The sequence below is a fragment of the Phacochoerus africanus genome, chromosome 1 (assembly GCF_016906955.1).
Source record: "Phacochoerus africanus isolate WHEZ1 chromosome 1, ROS_Pafr_v1, whole genome shotgun sequence".
In the NCBI taxonomy this organism is placed as follows: domain Eukaryota; kingdom Metazoa; phylum Chordata; class Mammalia; order Artiodactyla; family Suidae; genus Phacochoerus; species Phacochoerus africanus.
The window spans coordinates 24,513,930-24,531,937 of NC_062544.1; the positions used below are offsets into that span (position 1 = coordinate 24,513,930).

At 40.3% G+C, this 18,008-nt stretch overlaps 1 protein-coding gene and 1 non-coding gene across 2 annotated transcripts in view; both read left to right on the forward strand.

Annotated features, from left to right (window-relative positions):
- RARS1 (arginyl-tRNA synthetase 1) overlaps positions 1 to 18,008 on the forward strand; it is a 39,444-nt gene that overhangs the window by 9,837 nt on the left and 11,599 nt on the right. The window contains exons 7-11 of the mRNA XM_047783836.1: positions 550 to 670; positions 4,147 to 4,276; positions 6,353 to 6,457; positions 16,662 to 16,840; positions 17,425 to 17,534. Of these exons, the coding sequence (XP_047639792.1) occupies positions 550 to 670; positions 4,147 to 4,276; positions 6,353 to 6,457; positions 16,662 to 16,840; positions 17,425 to 17,534 (645 nt within the window). The remainder of the gene's footprint in view (positions 1 to 549; positions 671 to 4,146; positions 4,277 to 6,352; positions 6,458 to 16,661; positions 16,841 to 17,424; positions 17,535 to 18,008) is intronic.
- LOC125114718 (U6 spliceosomal RNA) lies at positions 8,182 to 8,288 on the forward strand. Its single transcript, XR_007131885.1, has one exon. It is a non-coding gene; the product is annotated as a U6 spliceosomal RNA (small nuclear RNA).

Consider the following 18,008-nt stretch of genomic DNA (forward strand, 5'->3'; position numbering starts at 1 on the left):
ATTACTCTGGTTCCTGAGAGGAAGCTAGGCAGAGAAGGGAGAACTCTAGTAATAGACTCGGGGGCTGTTTTAATAATCCAGCTAAGAGGTGATTCAGTGGTGTGAGATTGGATGAGAGGAAAGAGAAGTGGTTAGATTGACGTATTATGAAGAATTTTGTCCATTGACATGTGGCAACCGCTGTCTAAATTACATTAAGATAATTGGTTGCAAAGTTAAATTTTCATAAAACTGTGGTAATGACCAACATTGCCCCAGCTGCCATTGGCCCAGTTAACTACACAGTAAACAGATGACAGTCCATTGGAAGGAACTTCATTCAGCAAATTCTGGAGGCCTGCTATTTGCAGCCTCTGATACGGATATGTGGTGGTAACTACAACAGACCTTATCCTTGCCTCTCAGACCAGTTGAGGAACTACCTCAGTAAAATATTTACTAAATGTGATATATTGGCACTTAACGTTAGTGGTTCCCAATGGAATACAATTCCTCTAATTTAACCATGCTTCTCTTTTAAGTGGTTTTATATTCTGTGTTTGGTGTTAGGATAAACCATGTAGGAGATTGGGGGACCCAGTTTGGCATGCTCATTGCTCACCTGCAAGATAAATTTCCGGATTACCTGAGAGTCTCACCTCCTATTGGGGATCTCCAGGCTTTTTATAAGGTTTGGTGCCAGTATTCTTCTATTATTTGTGTGTTTATCATTTATCATATTTGTTTTCCTTGGGGAGTTTAAAATGGTATTTGAAGCTAATGTGGGGTTAAATAAATGTTCCTAAACCCTGTCCCTTAACATATCATGTTTGCTTTTTTTAAATTGATACATGTTAAAAATTTAATTCTAAGGAGTTCCCATTGTGGTTCATTGGGTTAAGAACCTGATTAGTCTCCATGAGGATGCGAGTTCGATCCCTGGCCTTGCTTACTGTGTTAAGGATCCTTCATTGGCACAAGCTGCAGCATAGTTTGCAGATGTGGCTCAGTTGAGGCATTGCTGTGACTGTGGTATAGGCTGGCAGCTACAGCTCCAATTGGACCCCTAGCCCAGGTACTTCTAAATGCTGCAGATGTGGCCGTAAAAAGAAAAGAAAAAAAAGGGGGGGGGAGAAAATAAGGAGGAAGTGAAAGCCAAATAAAGGAGAAAAAAGACAACAATAAAAATGAGTAAAAATAGGAGTTTCCATTGTGGCTCTGGGGAAACAAATCCACCTGGTATCCATGAGGACAAAGGTTCAATCCCTGGCCGTGTTCTGTGGCTTAAGGATCCGGCGTTGCCATGAGCTGTGGTATAGGTCACATACACAGCTCGGATCTGGCCTCACTGTGGCTGTGGTGTAAGCTGGCAGTTACAGCTCCATTTCAACCCCTGGCCTGGAAACCTCCATATGTCATGAGTGCAGACAAACAAAAACAAAAAAAATGAACAAAAATACTTCAAAAGATACTTCAAAAAAGTATATTCAGAAGTCCCCGTCGTGGCTCAGTGGTTAACGAATCTGACTAGGAACCATGAGGTTGCGGGTTCGATCCCTGGCCTCGCTCAGCAGGTTAAGGATCTGGCATTGCTGTGAGCTATAGTGTGTGTGGGTCGGTAGGCTGCAGATGCGGCTCAGATCCTGTGTTGCCGTGGCTCTGGCGTAGGCCGGCGGCTATAGCTCCTATTAGGCCCCTAGCCTGGGAACCTCCATATGCCACGGGCGCAACCCTGGATAAAGAAAAAAAAAAAAAGTATGTACAGATCGCAAATAAGTCCTTGAGAGGCATTCAGATCCATTAGTCATTAAGAAGCTATAAATTAAAGCTGCAGTATTATGCCACTACGTGCACATTAGAATGTTAAAGATAAAAAAATTAGGAGTTCCCTTCGTGGCTCAGCAGAAGTGAATCTGACTAGTATCCATGAGGACACAGGTTCAATCCCTGGCCTTGCTCAGTGGGCTGAGGATTCAGCGTTGCTGCAAACTGTGTTACATGTCACAGGCATTGCTCACGTCCAGTGTTGTGTTGTAGGCCAGCGCTACAGCTCCAATTCACCACATAGCCCGGGAATGTCCATATGCTGCAGGTGCAACCCTAAAAAAGAATGACCAAAAAAAAAAAATTAATTCTACCACATTCTGAAGTGAACTTAGGAGTTTGTTGATCAAAATACATTTTAGTATTTAAAAATTTTTTTATGCTGTTATCTTCTTGATTTTGTGTATTTTGAAAGCATTATTCAGTATATATAAGTTTTTAAAAGACAACTATAAATCATAATTTAAGTCAGTCACTGTGGTGCACATTCTTTGAGTCTTTTTCCATATACAAACATTTACTACACCATTTGTGGTTACAGTACTATTTTGTGTTGTGCTTATTTAACATTTTATTAAACTCTTTCATGTTACTTTATGGCTGCACATTGTTTTGGATTTGAAGACCAAAGTTTAGGGAGTCCCCATCGTGATGCAGCGGAGACAAATCCGACTAAGAACCGTGAGGTTGCGGGTTTGATCCCTGGCCTCACTCAGTGGGTTGGTGTCGGTTGCAGATGCAGCTCGGATCTGGCATTGCTGTGGCTGTGGTGTAGGCCAGCAGCTGAGGCTCCAATTAGACCCCTCGCCTGGGACCCTCCATATGCTGTGGGTGCGGCCCAAAAAGGACAAAAGACCAAAGATTATATAACTCCCTATTGTAGGATTTCCCCCTCATTTGGGGGGGTGCGCTTATCTATTCAGTAAATGAGTTCATACATATAGGGTTTATTTTTCCTTTTTAAAATTGATTCATTTTGAAAGACAGTGTCCCAAGAATAAGATTGCTTCATCAGAAAGTAAACCTTTGTGGGGGTTTTGGTTGGTTGTTTTGGGATTTTTTTGGAGTTTTTTTGTCTTTTGGCTTGTGTTTTTCAATGAAAAAATTGATATCAGATAGTGAAATAATTCATGTTATGGTCTTGAAATTCTGTGCACTGATTATAATGAAGCAAATTTATTAATGCAGCAAAATGTTTATAATACATTGCTAAATGTTAAGACTAAGGTGAAATAAAAGCCATATATTTCCAGGTTTTCTTAAAACGTATCTATCTGTATTTGCAAAGAAATTTCCCGAATTTACATCTTAATATTACTACTGGTACTTTGGGATGGGATTAACAATATTTTTTTTTCGGTAATTATAAGTTGCTTCAAAATAGATATGAAACAATGAGTACAATTTTATTTTTAGTTACCAAAAAAAAATTAGTAATCCAGAACCACATCCAGAATGGAAAATACAGCCCAGAAAATTCAGCCCCGTCTGTTAACTCTTCATTATTACTCTTCCTGGAACACAAGTATTCGTGTAAAATAGGCTTTCGTGAATTGGAAAGGTAGAGATCTCACTGTGGTGAGAATTTTATATATATATATATTTTTTTTTTTTTTTGGTCTTTTTGCTATTTCTTTGGGCCACTTCCGCGGCATATGGAGGTTCCCAGGCTAGGGGTCTAATCGGAGCTGTAACCACCGGCCTACGCCAGAGCCACAGCAACACGGGATCCGAGCCGCATCTGCAACCTACACCACAGCTCACAGCAACGCCGGATCGTTAACCCACTGAGCAAGGGCAGGGACCGAACCCGCAACCTCATGGTTCCTAGTTGGATTCGTTAACCACTGCGCCACGACGGGAACTCCCGAGAATTTTATATTTTTAAGAAAAGTTGGAGTTCCCATCGTGGCACAGCGGAAACGAATCCAACTAGGAACCATGAGGGTTTGGTTCCATCCCTGGCCTCGCTCAGTGAGTTGAGGATCTGGTGTTGCTGTGGCTGTTGTGTAGGCTAGCAGCTGTGGCTGCAATTGGACCCCTAGCCTGGGAACCTCCATACACCACGGGTATGGCCCTAAAAAGCCTGAAAAAAAAGTTATTTCAGAAGAAATAATAGAGTTTTATTGGCACATTTGTTTGTAAGAATATTCTTGACTGTTTAGAAAGAGCACTTGTTCTGTTATTCTGGTGTTCTAAATTTTTACTGCCTCTAGTATTTTTTGTAGGATTTGCCTGGGGGGTTTGGGGTGGGGTTTTTTTGAGAAATGTACAAATATTTTATCTAGAAATATGAGACTGGCTCTTTACAAACCTTACCCACCCCACCCGCTTTAAACACAGGAATCCAAGAAGAGATTTGATACTGAGGAGGAATTTAAGAAGCGAGCGTATCAATGTGTAGTATTGCTCCAGAGTAAAAATCCAGACATCTTAAAAGCTTGGAAGCTTATCTGTGATGTCTCCCGCCAAGGTGAGTTTCTGGGCTTTGTTCATTCATCCAACAAACATTACTACGTGTGGTTTCCTAAGTATTCAGAATTGACTTTGAGTGGTGGGAGATGTTCAGGGACTAGCAAATAGATTTTTTTTCCTCAAATATCTTCTGAAACTGAAACTGTAAAGGTAGTTTATAAAGACATGCAGGTACAAAATTTAACTTTCTTAGAAGTCAGGAAAAATTAGGAAAGAAACTGGAAAAGTAAAAGGTACTATTCACTGTAGCAAGCAGAGCCATAAAACACTTAGGAATAAGTGTGTCCAGAAATGGGTTGGGCTAAAATGAAGGGAAAAATGCAACAGAGTGTAATAGGATGTTTGGATTGTGTGTCATGCAGAGTCCCCTAGTTCTCCGCATTCTCTTGTCGTTTTAAGACAGTCCAAGTTTTGACTATACAGTGTAATTTGAAAGGTCACTTTGAAAAATAAATGGACAAGAGTAGCCAGTAGATCTTTGAAAAAGGTCTCACTAGGCTGTGAAATGTGTTGGGTTACTGTAGGTAATCTTGTGTCACTAATGTGTGGCTTGACAGGCAGGTAAATGGTACAAAGTAGGAAAAACTGAAAGAAAATGCAGTGAACATTTCATCTCCATTTGGAAAGGCTTTTCTTTTTTCCTTCTCATTTACATTTTCCAAGAATAAATTTGTATTTGTCTATTTTTGCTTTTTAGGGCTTCACCTGTGGCATATAGAAGTTTGCAGGCCAGGGGTCGAATCAGAACTGTAGCTGCTGGCCTACACTGAGCCACAGCAACACAGGATCTGAGCAGCATCTGCGACCTGCACCACAGTTCATGGCAATGCTGGATCCTTAACCCACTGGGCAAGGCCAGGGATCAAACCTGAGTCCTCATGGATGCTAGTCAGATTCGTTAAGCGCGGAGCCATGACAGGAACTCCAAGAACAAAAATTTGGGGATTTTTTTGGCTTTTTAGGCCCTCATTCGCAACATATGGAAGTTCCCAAGCTAGGGGTCCAATCGGAGCTAGAGCTGCCAGCCTACATCATAGTTGTAGCCAAGCCAAGGATGTAGGATCCAAGCCAAGTCTGCGACCTACACCACAGCTTACAGCAACGCTAGATCCCTAACCCACTGAGCGAGGCCAGGGATCAAACCCACAACCTCATGGTTCCTAGTTGGATTTGTTTCTGCTGCACCACAGTGGGAACTCCTCCAAGAATAAATTTTTTAAAAATTACACAAGAGGGAGTTCCCGTCGTGGCACAGTGGTTAACAAATCCGACTAGGAACCATGAGGTTGCGGGTTCAATCCCTGCCCTTGCTCAGTGGGTTGACGATCCGGCGTTGCTGTGAGCTGTGGTGTAGGTTGCAGACGAGGCTTGGATCCTGTGTTGCTGTGGCTCTGGCGTAGGCAGGTGGCTACAGCTCCGATTAGACCCCCAGCCTGGGAACCTCCATATGCTGTGGGAGCGGCCCAAGAAATAGCAAAAAGACAAAAAAAAAATTATACAAGAGGTGTTTCATTCTTACAGGAAAAAATAAGCATAGACAGGAATAAAAAATAAATTGTATTCCCATTTACTATGAATACTTTTATGTGTATCTTTCTGTATTCTCTCCACATTTTCTTTTTTTTTTTTTTGTCTTTTTGCTATTTCTAGGGCCGCTCCCACGGCATATGGAGGTTCCCAGGCTAGGGGTCCAATTGGAGCTGTAGCCACCGGCCTACGCCAGAGCCACAGCAACGCGGGATCCGAGCCGCGTCTGCAACCTACACCACAGCTCACGGCAACGCCAGATCATCAACCCACTGAGCAAGGGCAGGGATTGAACCCTCAACCTCATGGTTCCTAGTCGGATTCGTTAACCACTGCGCCACGACGGGAACTCCCTCTCCACATTTTCAAGATGGCAGTATATATACTGCTGTGTTATCATACATTTTGATGTAATTAATTGTTTTATTAATTTCCTTTTAAATGTTAAATAATTTAATTAGTAAATAATAAATTTCTCAAGATAAAATGAATGTTTCCTATTTGTTTAAATTGTACGTTTTCTTTATTTGATGACTTGTTTCCCTAGAGTTCAATAAAATCTATGAGGCATTGGACGTCTCTTTAATAGAGAGAGGGGAATCCTTCTATCAAGATAGGATGAATGATATTGTAAAGGAATTTGAAGATAGAGGTAAGTACTCTACCTTTTTGTTTTAACTTTATTGTACTAGTTTCTTAACATAGGCAGAAGTGGAGGTTATATTCTAGTGACCCCCGACTCCAAATACTTCTCGCCTATCTTAAAGAATTATAAACAGACTGACCTTAATATGTTCTACCTCCCTCTATACAATTTTTACATCATATAATTTCATCTATAACTGCTTTGGTTTGTCTCTGAAACAACAGGCCTTTCATCTTACCCCTACCATGATGCCATTATCACTCCATGACAATTAATAATTTCTAAAGATCATTAAAATCGAGCCAGAGTTCACATTTCCAAATTGATAATCTTTTTCTTTAAAATTTTATTTTATTGGAGTATTGTTGATTTACAGTGTTCTGTTTTTTAAAATTTTTTGTTTTATAGTTGATTTATAATATTCTGACAATTTCTGCTATTCAGCAAGTTGACCCGGTTATACATATATATACATTCTTTTTCTCACATTGTCGTCTTGGCTCTTGTGAATAGTACCACAGTGAACAGGGGTGCATGTATCTTTCTGAATATAATTTTTGTTCAGATATATGCCCAGGAGTGGGATTGCTCAACCACATGGTAGTTCTATATTTAGTTTTCTGAGGTAACTCCATACTGTTTGCATAGTGTTTATACCAGTTTACATTCCCACCAGCAGGGTTTTTTTGCTGCTGAGTTTTGTGAGCTGTTTGGAGTGTGTACACTTTGGAGATTAAGCCCTTGTTGGTTGCATTGTTTGTAACTATTTTCCCAGTTCCTTAAGTTGTCTTTTGTTTTTTGGGTTTTTTTTTTTAATGGTTTCCTTTGCTGTGCAAAAGCTTGTAGGTTTGATTAGGTCCCACTTGTTTATTTTAGTTTTTATTTCTTTTGCCTTGGGAGACTAAGAAGACATTTGTATTAAGTCTTTATTTTTGTGCATGGTGTAAGGGTGTGTTCTAGTTTGATAGATTTACTTTCAACAGTCCAGTTTTCCCAGCACCACTTGCTGAAGAGACTTTCCCATTTTATATTCTTTTTTTTTTTTGCTATTTCTTGGGCCGCTCCCACAGCATATGGAGGTTCCCAGGCTAGGGGTCCAATCGGAGCTGTGGCCGCCAGCCCACGCCAGAGCCACAGCACCGCAGGATCCGAGCCACGTCTGCAACCTACACCACAGCTCACGGCAATGCCGGATCGTTAACCCACTGAGCAAGGGCAGGGACCGAACCCGCAACCTCATGGTTCCTAGTCGGATTCGTTAACCACTGTGCCACGACGGGAACTCCTTTTTTTTTTTTTTTTGTCTTTTTCCATTTTATATTCTTGCCTCTTTTGTCAAAGATTAATTGACCACAGGTGTCTGGTTTATTTCTGGGTTCTCTATATTCTGTTCCATTGGTCTGTATGTCTGTTTTGGTACCAGTACCACACTGTCTTGATTACTGTAGCTTTGCAATATTGTCTCATGTCTGGGAGAGTTATGCCTTCTGCTTGGTTTTTGTTCTTCAGTATTGCTTTGGCAATTCTGGGTCTTTTATTGTTCCATATAAATTTTTGGATTGTATGTTGTAGTTCTCTGAGAAATGTTATGGGTAATTTTATAGGGATTGCATTGAATTTAGCTTGCTTTGGGTAATATGGCCATTTTAACAATATTAATTCTTCCAACCCAGGAGCATGGAATGTCTTTGCATTTCCTAGAATCGTCTTTAATTTCCTTGATTAATGTTGTGCTCGCTTGGGCAGCACGTATACTAAAATTGGAACGTTACAGAGAAGATTAGCACAGCCCCTGCGCAAGGATGACACACAAATTCGTGAAGCGTTCCATATTTTTGAGCAGCCCTAGAAAAGGCAAAAAGACAAAACAAAAAACAAAAAACAGTTTCCTTGATTAATGTTTAATAGTTCTCAGCAAATAAGTCTTTCACCTCCTTGGTCAGGTTTATTTCTAGGTATTTAATTTTTGCGGTGTGATTTTTAAAAGGTATTATATTTTTTTATTCCTTTTCAGATATTTCATTGTTTGTATACAGAAATGCAACTGATTCTGAATGTTAATCTTATATCCTGCTACTTGGCTGAATTTGTTGATCAGTTTGAGTATTTTTTGGGTTGAGTCCTTAGGGTTTTCTGTGTATAGTATCATGTCATCTGCATACAGTGACAATTTTCCCTCTTCTCTTCCAATTTGGATAGCTTTTATTTCTTTTGTTTGTCTCATTGCTGTGGCTAGGCCTTCCAATACTAGTTGAATAAAAGTGGTCAAAGTGGGCATCCTTGTCTTGTTCCAGATTTTAGTGGGAAGGCTTTCAGCTTTTCTCCATTGAGTAGTACACTGGCTGTGGGTTTTTTGTAAAGGCTGTGAGCCTTTATTATGTTATGTTCCCTCTATACCCACTTTGGTAAGAGTTTTTATCACAAGTGGATATTGGACTTTGTCAAATGCTTTTTCTGCATCTGTTGAGATGATCATCTAGTTTTGGACTTGTCTTTTTGTTAATGTCTATGACACTGATTGATTTGCATTTGTTGAACCATCCTTGTGAACTTGGGATGAATCCCACTTGGTCATAGTGTGTGATCTTTTTATATGTTGTTGGATTCAGTTGATTAAAGTTTTGTTGAGCATTTTTAAGTCTGTGTTCATCAAAGATATTGGCCTGGGAGCCTGTTGTGGCTCAGTGTTTAATAAACCCAACTAGTATTCATGAGGATGAAGGTTCAATCCCTGGGCTCACTCAGTGGGTATAAGGATCCGGCGTTGCCATGAGCTGTAGTGTGGGTCGCAGAAGCAGCTCAGATCTTATGTTGCTGTGGCATAGGCTGTTGGCTGTAGCTCCAATTGGACTCCTAGCCTGGGAACCTCCAAATGCCTTGGGTGCAGCCCTAAAAAGCAAAAAAAAAAAAAGATATTGTCCTACAATTTTCTTTTTTGGTAGTATCTTTGGGTTTTAGGGTGATGGTGGCTTCATAGAATGTCTTTGGGGTTATTTCTTCTTCAAACTTTTGGAAAAGTTTAAGAAGGATGGGTATAAGTTATTTTTTATATGTTTGGTAGTATTCACCTGTGAAGCCATCTGGTCCTAGGGAAAGTTTTTCTTACATACTTTATTTCATTTCTGTTGATTGGTCTGTTCAATGGATATATTTCTTCTTGACTCAGTTTTGGTGGGCTATATGTCTCTAGAAAGTTGTCCATTTCTTCTAAGTTATCAGATTTGTTGGCATATAATTGTTCATAGTATTTTTATGTTTTTTTTGTATTTCTGCAGTACCCATTGAGATTTCTCCTTTTTCATTTCTTATTTTGAGTTCTTTCTCTCTTGGTGAGTCTGGCTAGAGGTTTGTCAATTTTGTTTACCCTTTCAATGAACCAGCTCTTGTTTTTATTGATTTTTTTTCTTTTGTATTTGAATATCTATGTTATTGACTTTGCTGATCTTTATGATTTCTTTTCTTCTGCTGACTAGGTTTTGTTTGTTCTCTTTTTCTAATTCTTTTAGGTGGTAGGTTAAGTTGTTTGTGTCTTTTTTTTTTATTTTTTTTTGGGGGGGGTGGTTTGCTTTGCAGGGCCACACCCACTGCATATGGAGGTTCCCAGGCTAAGGGTCTAATCAGAGCTACAGCTGCCAGCCTATGCCGCAGTCACACAACAGCAATTGCAAGATCTGAGCCATGTCTGTGACCTACACCACAGCTCACAGCAACACCAGATCCCTAACCCACTGAGTGAGGCTAGGGATCAAACCTGAAACCTCTGGTTCCTAGTCAGATTCATTTCTGCTGCGTGCAACAATGGGAACTCAAAGGTGTGGTAGGTTAAGTTGTTGATTTGAGATTTTTCTTCCTTTTTGATGAAGGCCTGTATGGCTATGAAGTTCCCTCTAAGCACTGCTTTTGCAGCATCCCACAGATTTTGAATGGTTGCGTTTTCATTATCATTTATCTCAAAGTATTTTTAATTTCCCTTTGATTTCCTCATTGACCTATTGGTTTTTTAGTAGCATGTTGTTTAGTCTCCATGTAGTCAGTTTTTTCTCATTTCTTTTCCTGTGGTTGATTTCTAGTTTCATGCCGTTGTGGTCAGATAAGATAACTGAAATAATTTCTATGCTCTTAAATTTGTTGAGGTTAGGTTTGTGCCCCAGTATGTGGTCGGTCCTTGAGAATGTTCTATGTATGCTTGAAAAGAATTATATTTTGATTTTTTTGGATGTAATGTCCTAAAAATATCACATCTTACTTTTCTATTGTGTCATTGAGGATCTCTGTTGCCTCACTGATTTTCTGTCTAGCGCATCTGTCTGTTGACATGAGTGGGGTTTTAAAATCTACTATATTGTATTCCCATCAGTTTCTCCTTTTATGTCTGTTAGTATTTGTTTTATGTATTTGGATGTTCCAATATTAGGGGCATATCTATGTATTGGTCCTTTTATCATTAAGTAGTGTCCTTCTTGGTCTTTGCTTATGGCCTTCATTTTAAAGTCTATTTTTTCTGGTATGAGTATTGCAATTACTGCTTTCCCGTCACTTCCATTCACATGACATATCTTTTTCCATCCCCTCACTTTCAATTTATATGTGTCTTTTGCCCTAAGGTGAGTCTCTTGTAGGCAGCATGTTGTAGGCTTTTGTTTTTTTTATCCATCTGCCACTCTATCTTTTGATTGGATCATCCAGTCCATTGCCATTTAAGGTAATTATTGATATGTATTGCCCTTTTAAAGTTTGTTTTCCAGTTGATTCTGTGTTTCTCCTTTGTTCCTTTCTTTTTTTGGTTGAATGATTTATTTTTGTTTGTGCCCTCTCCTTTTTAGTTTTTGTGAATGTATTGTTTGGTTTTGCTTTGAGGTTGCCCTGTTTTTCAAGAATGTTAACCCCTTCCTATATCTGTTTGCTTTAGGCTGATAGTCATATAGGTTCAAACACATTTCTTAAAAAAAGGTCTAGATTTTCTCTCTTTCTTTCCCCACATTTTATGATTTTGATGTCCTCTTTTAACATCTTCATGTTTATTCTTTTGCTGATCCTTATGTTTATCGTCACTTTTTTTTTTTTCTTTTAGATCTGTATACTGGCTTATTTAAGTGATTGCTTTCCAATTGTGATTTCCTCCATTCTATTTCTTTTTACTTTTTTATTTAGAGGAGTGCTTTCAGTATTTCTTTTAGAATGGGTTTTGTTTGTTGGAGAAATTCTTTATTTCTCCTTCTATTTTTCAATGATATTCTTGCTGGGTAGAGTATTCTGGGCTGCAGATTTTTCTCTTTTAGAACTTTGAATATATCTTGCCACTCTGTTCTGGCCTGTAGTGTTTCTATAGAGAAATCAGCTGATAGCCTTATGGGGGTTCCCTTATAATTAACTCTGTTTTTTTGTTTGCTGCCTTTAGAATCTTCTCTTTATATTTAACTTTTACCTTTTTTTTTTTTTTTTTTTAGGGCCACACCCTTGGCATATGGAGTTTCCCAGGCTAGGGATCAAATCGGAGCTGTAGCTGCCAGCTACACCACAGCCACAACAACACCAGATCCGAGCCACGTCTTCAAACTACACCACGGTTCACGGCAACCCCGGATCCTTGGATCCTTAACCCACTGAGTGAGGCCAGGGATTGAACCTATGTCCTCATGTATGCTGGTCAGATTTTTTTCCACTGAGCCATGATGGGAACTCCTAACTTTTGCTATTTTTATTATAACATGTCTTGGTGTGGTCCTGTTTGGGTTCAACTTGTTCAGAGCCCTCTGTGCTTCCTGTGTCTTGATATCTGCTTCCTTTAGATTTGGGAAGTTTTCAGCCATAATTTCTTCAAATATATTTTCTATCCCCTTTTCTTCTCCTTCTGGAATCCTTATGCGTAGATTGGCCTGCTTTATATTATCCCATAGATCTCTTATATTGCTTTCATGTTTTTTTTTCATTTGGTTTTCTGTCTGTTGTCCTGATTGGATGATTTTCATTATTCTGTCTTCCAAGTCACTCCTCTGCATATGCCTTCTGCTCTTCAGTGCATTTAACTCAACTTGTGTCTGTAAATGACTTCTCTAATTCTTCTTGGCTCCTCCTCATATTTTCTAGTTCCTTTCAAAAGTAATCTGCATTACTGTTCATATCCGCTCTTAATTCCATCATATTCGCTCTTAATTCCTTAAGTATCTTTACTGTCTCCTTTTTAAACTCAGTGTCCCTTAGACTGAAAAGGTCTGTTTCACTGTTTGCTCCTTCAAGGGAGTTCTCCTTTTATTTGGGAATGGTTCCTGAGCCTCTTCATTTTGCTTATATTGTTCTTATTCTGTGAGTTTAGAGAAAATAACTACTATAATTGTAGAGGGCTGTTTATGTGTATGAGCACCCCTGGGTATTTTGTGAGGGCTTACTACTATTTTTGGCCTGAAGACTGTTTTTGTTCTGGATGCTTGCTCTCACTTTCTTCAGCGTGTGCAAGCTGTTACCCCTTGATAGGGTGCTGCATGTGCTTCCAGGGAGATGGAGGCAATAGGCTGGGCTAGGTGGCAAGGACCCATGGGGAGGTGGCACAAGCTCTTCCTAGTTGCAGGGCCCTGCGAAGTGGCAGTGTCCCCCCACCCCAGGCAGGTATAGGCTGCACCCAGAGGGTTTGGCAGTGGCAGCAGCAGGGCATGTGCATTCCCAGGGGAGTGAGAGCAACAGTGGGTGGTACTCAGTTGCACTGCCCTCCTCTGTGCCACCCTCTGACGTGACTCGGGCCTCAGGTGGTACCTGTTCACAGACCCCTAGTGGTGGCGGGCCACACCCTCCTCTAGAGTCTGTGATGACTGTGGTGTTTGCCCCCACCACCTGTAGACCATGCAAGAGGTGCCCTGTTGCGCTTAGCCTGCGCAAGAGGCACTTCTCTGCCCATGGCTTGCACCAAAGGCACCCCATCCTCCAGAGTCTGCAAGAGCAGAGAAAGTTATTCCTATGGTGGTCCGCCCCTCCTCCTCTCGTCCTCCCCAGCAATGGCGCCTTGCTTCTCCTGCTGGCCCAGACCTCCTCCCGGTTCCCTCAGCTGTGGCCCTCCACTGCCAAGCCCATGGCACACCACTTCTCTCCCCAGAGCTGACCTCCAGAGCCTGAGTCTCCAGTGCCCAGCTCCCACCTGAGCATCTCAGGCTGTGGTGTCTGGAGAGGTGCTACCAATGGCCTCTGTGGCTCCCTGCTTTGCCCTCCTCAGTCCAGCTGCTGTGCTTTTCTCTGAGGCTTTGAAGTCCCTCCATCTCAGCTGATCTTCCCATCGGTTAGGTGCCTTCCAGGGTGCAGGTTCCTTTCCTCTTTCAGAAGTGCTAGTCCCATCCTGATTCCTTCTTTCTTTCTTTTTTTTTTTTTTTGAAATTAACAGAAGGTTTTAAAATCTGTGAGTCAGCATCTGTTCTGCAAAAAAGTTCACTGTGTCCTTTTGTCAGATTCCACATGTCAGTGAAAGCATTTGATGTTGGTGTCTCATTGTCTGACTGACTTCACTCAGCATGATAATTTCTAGGTCCATCCATGTTGCTAAAAATGCCGGTATTTCGTTCCTTTGACTGACTGAGTCATATTCCATTGTGTATATGTACCACATCTTCTTGATCCACTCCTCTGTCGATGGGCATTTAGGTTGTTTCCATGTCTAGGCTATTGAAAATAGTGCTGCAGTGAACATTGGAGTATGTGCATCTTTTTGAATCATGTTTTTCTCTGGATAGACGCCCAGGAGTGGGATCGCTGGATCAAATGGTAGTTCTATGTTTAGTTTTCTGAGGAATCTCCATACTGCTTTCCACAGTGGTTGCACCAATTTACAATCCCAACAGTGTACTAGGGTTCCTTTTTCTCCACACCTTCTCCAGCGCTTATTGTTTGTAGACTTTTTGACGATTGCCATTCTGGCTGGTGTAAGGTGGTACCTCAGAGTGGTTTTGATTTGCATTTCTCTAATAATGAGTGATGTTGGACATCTTTTCATGTGGTTTTTGGCATCCTGTTTAGATCTTCTGCCCATTTTTTGATGGGGTAGTTCATTTTTTTGGTATTGAGTGGTAGGAGGTGTTGATAAATTTTGGAGAGTAATCCCTTGTCAGTCGATTCATTTGCAAATATTTTCTCACATTCTGTGGGTTGTCTTTTCGTTTTGTTTAGGGTGTGATTCCTTTCTGTTTTCCTTTTGTTCTACCCAGTTATGTGGAGGGTTTCGTGCTCTTTTGGGAGGTTTAAGGTCTTCTGCCAGCGTTCAGGAGGTGTTCTGTGCAAATTGTTCTACATGTAGATGGATTGTTTTGGTGTGTTTGTGGGAGAAGGTGAGCACCACGTCTCACTCCTCCGCCATCGGGATCCTGCCAGTGTCGTGATCCATATTCTTTTCTAATCACGAGGATTGTTTTCAGAGTCTGCACATTAATATTTATATCTTTAATATGTATCTTAAATTCTCTAAGTCATAGGTTTTTCTCCCCATCCCCACACCCTTTCCTTATTTGATGATGAAGAGACTGGGCCATTTGTTTTGCAGTTTCCCACACAGAATTATTAATGTAATTCCTCTCATCTGTGTTTTCTGAAGAAGCCTGATTTAAATTCTGGTCTGTGTTTTCTTCCACTTTTTATTTTATCTTATTTGTTTGCAAGAACACCAATTTTTGGTTGATTCTTTTTTTCGATGTTAAGATGAACTAGTGGGTTCAGGTGTTATCAGCCTGACTTCTTTAATTTCCCCATTAGACTTTTCCCCAGTGGTTTTAGCAGCTGTTGCTGATCATGACTTTTTTCCATTACTTTATTAGAGGTTGGAAAGTGGTAGCCTTCTGTCATTCCTTCATTAACCTGGAATTCTCCTATGCAGAACTTTGTCACGTAATGTTTTGGTTATCCTGAGCTACAGTTCATAGAAGACAAGCACTATAAATGCTTTTTTCTTTGTCAATTTTCAGAATAATAAATCAGTTTCTTTCTCTTTTTTTCCTTTTTGGCTGTACCTGCAGCATGTGGAAGTTCCCAGGCAAGGACACCAAGTGACACCATTGACAACACTGAAAATCCTTAACCACTGGGCCACCAAGGGAACTCCTAAATTGGTTTCTTAAAATCGTCCAGATGTGACGACTAGATTGTTTATAGCATTATTATAAATCAGGTTTATCAGGTTTAATACCTCTTATATTTTCCAGTTATTTGCCTTTATTTTTTTAATGTTCAGATTGTCCCATTGTTTAACAGTGGCCTCTTCAGATTGGCTTCCCTTTTGTTTTCCTTATCCCCTGAATCTTTGATAATTCACTTGTTTTCTGGCATACATTTCCCACCTTAGAAATCCAGGTTAGATCTGATTTCAGCCACTCTAATATCTCCAAGGAAAATTGATTCCTTGAACGAGAAGTGATATTTATTAATCACATTCTGGAGCCTAGGGACCATACTTAAGATAATGAGCTCTTAATAAGAAAAGAGACAGTAACTTCCCAAGGTTACATAGCTAATAGCCAATAAGTCTGAGCTTCAAACCTGAGCACTCTAGCTCGTTTTTAACCACTATTTTATATTGTCTTCACCTTATTAAACATCAGTTTCCTAAACTGTTTTTTAAGAAAGGCAGTAATAATAGTATTTACTGCATAGTTATTATGAAGGTTGAATTTGACTTAGCATAGTATTTAAGCACACAGTAGTGCTCAAATATAGCTATTCTTATCATTATGTTCTTTCCTGTCTTCTTGCATCCAAGAATTTTGCCTTTTTCATCATGAATATATGATTTTATTTTTTCTTTCCACTAATCATTCCAAATGGTAAATCTTGCCGTGTTTGTTTCCCAAACTCCGTTACAGTTTTAATTTTTGATACATTTTAAGAGGTAATGACAGAAATTGCACCTTTCTCCCAAAGAACAGCAGCCTATGGCTCCAGCTTGAAAACAAAGCACAGATTTCTGTGTTGTGTGTCTGTTGAGCAGGTGGGCTCCAGTGAGATCCTCTTCATTTGAGAGCCGAGTGTAGTGCTAGTCCAGAAAACTGTCAGGATATCTCACCTGTGTCCTGAACACGCCCTGGGTGCCCAGACAACTTTGACAGTGGTCATTTTCCAAGGCTCATACTAGGTCACATTGAGAAATTTATTTCTGTGATTTCTTGAGCTCTCTAATAAATGTCCTATAATGCTGTGCATTTGTATTTGTTTAGGATTCTTTTGACATTATTATTTTTTCTTCTAGGATTTGTACAAGTGGATGATGGCAGAAAGATTGTGTTTGTTCCAGGATGTCCTGTACCATTAACCATAGTAAAATCAGATGGAGGGTATACCTATGATACATCTGACCTGGCTACTATAAAACAAAGACTATTTGAGGAAAAAGCAGATATGATCATCTATGTGGTAGACAGTGGACAAGTGAGTTTGTAGATTTGTATACGTTTAGTTTACATTGTCTGATTGGAGTGAGACAGTATGGCGAGGCATTTGGCACTGAAAGACCCTATGAATTTTCCCCAAAAACAAAAATTCAGAAAAGTAATGTAATAGAAAGAACAAGGTTTGGAGTTGGCCAAATTTATACACTTCTCAGCTTTCTAGCTTGTCTCCATAAACTGGAAAGGGTGTTACTTTTCTCACATATAAGGAATAAAGAAGGGCTTTTATAGCTTTTCTTGCCTTAACAAGATTTCTAAGTGAATGAATTTCACAAATTTTCATTTGTAAGCAGAATAGCTTTAGTCGTTTTTTTCAACAAAAAGTTTAGCAAGTGGAATTCCTGCTGTGGTGCAACAGGATCAGCAGCGTCTCTGCAGTGCTGGGATGCAGGTTCAGTCCCTGGCCTGGCTCAGTGGGTTAAAGGATCCAGTGTTGCCTCAGCTGTGGTATAGGTCACAACTGCAGCTTGGATATGATCCCAGCCAGGAACTTCATATGCCTCAGAGAGGCCAAAAAAAAAAATTTTTTTTTGCAAGTAACCTCCCCTTTCTGTTTCTTTCCAGTCTTTGCACTTCCAGGCAGTATTTGGTGCTGCTCAAATGATGGGTTGGTATGACCCTGAAGTAACTCGAGTGTCTCATGCTGGATTTGGTGTGGTGCTGGGGGAAGACAAGTAAGTCTGGAAAATCTGAAGATGGTAATGACGAGCCTGACCCCAGGTTTCTGTGAAGGAGGCTAATGTTTCACTTGATACAATATTAGAATTAAGAAAGCTCACAGTTTTCTTTAGTCTGCATACACTGTAATGGTATACCCAACTGAGCTGTTTTGTACTTGTGTCTTATCACGGCCAAAGAATGTCTTTTAGGAAGAATTTAGAGAAATTTTTGTGTGTGTGTGTTTTTAGGGCCGCACCCACGGCACATGGAGGCTACCAGGCTAGGGGTCGAATCGGAGCTACAGATGCCACCTTACACCACAGCCACAGCAACACAGGATCCGAGCCATGCCTTCGACCTACACCACAGCTCACGGCAATGCCAGATCTTTAACCTACTGAGTGGGGCCAGGAATCAAACCCTTGTCCTTATGGATACTAGTCGGGTTCGTTAACCACTGAGCCACGATGGGAACTCCTAGAGAGATT